Source organism: Eurypyga helias, unplaced genomic scaffold, assembly GCF_000690775.1.
Source record: "Eurypyga helias isolate BGI_N326 unplaced genomic scaffold, ASM69077v1 scaffold35976, whole genome shotgun sequence".
NCBI classification, from domain to species: Eukaryota; Metazoa; Chordata; class Aves; order Eurypygiformes; family Eurypygidae; genus Eurypyga; species Eurypyga helias.
In genome coordinates this window covers 1,187-1,647 of record NW_010255305.1, presented here as the reverse complement: position 1 = coordinate 1,647, position 461 = coordinate 1,187, and the positions used below count along the sequence as shown (strand labels likewise).

General features: G+C 57.5%; 1 protein-coding gene across 1 annotated transcript in view; it reads right to left on the bottom strand.

Annotated features, from left to right (window-relative positions):
* Positions 1 to 315: 315 nt before the first annotated feature.
* The window catches only part of LOC104510897 (tropomyosin alpha-3 chain-like), a gene marked incomplete at its 3' end in the record, with an annotated part of 1,019 nt that continues 873 nt past the window's right edge, over positions 316 to 461 (bottom strand). The window contains exon 3 of the mRNA XM_010153292.1: positions 316 to 391. Within this exon, the coding sequence (XP_010151594.1) occupies positions 316 to 391 (76 nt within the window). The remainder of the gene's footprint in view (positions 392 to 461) is intronic.

Below are 461 nucleotides of genomic sequence, written 5' to 3'. Positions count from 1 at the left end.
GGTAGAGAGTGCAGGGAAGGAGGAAAGAAAGAGAACAAGTTGAGAGAAAACTCAGGCAGCACAGGCAGAGAAGGAGCAGAGCTGCTGAGAGCAGAAGCTGCTGGGATGCATCCATTCATCCGTTCCTCGTGCCTCCTCACATAGATACCACATGCATTGCTACCGGCCAGGCTCCCACCAGCCCACTGGACAGGGAGGAAAGGGGAGGGGTGGCAGAGGCAGCAGTACAGAGAGAAGAGAGTTGGCTCATATAGTTCATGAGACAGCGACAGAGAGACGGGGAAGCTGTGTCGCCCTGTGCCCCTGCCCCAGTACCTCTTCCTCTGAGGCAATGAGGGATTTGAGAGTCTGGTCCATGGTCCGCAGTTCTTCTTCCAACTGTCTCACTCGGCTGGGGTGGAAGAGGGGTACCCCGGGGGGGGACAGCAGAGAACAGGGTCACGGATGCGATGCTGGAGGGA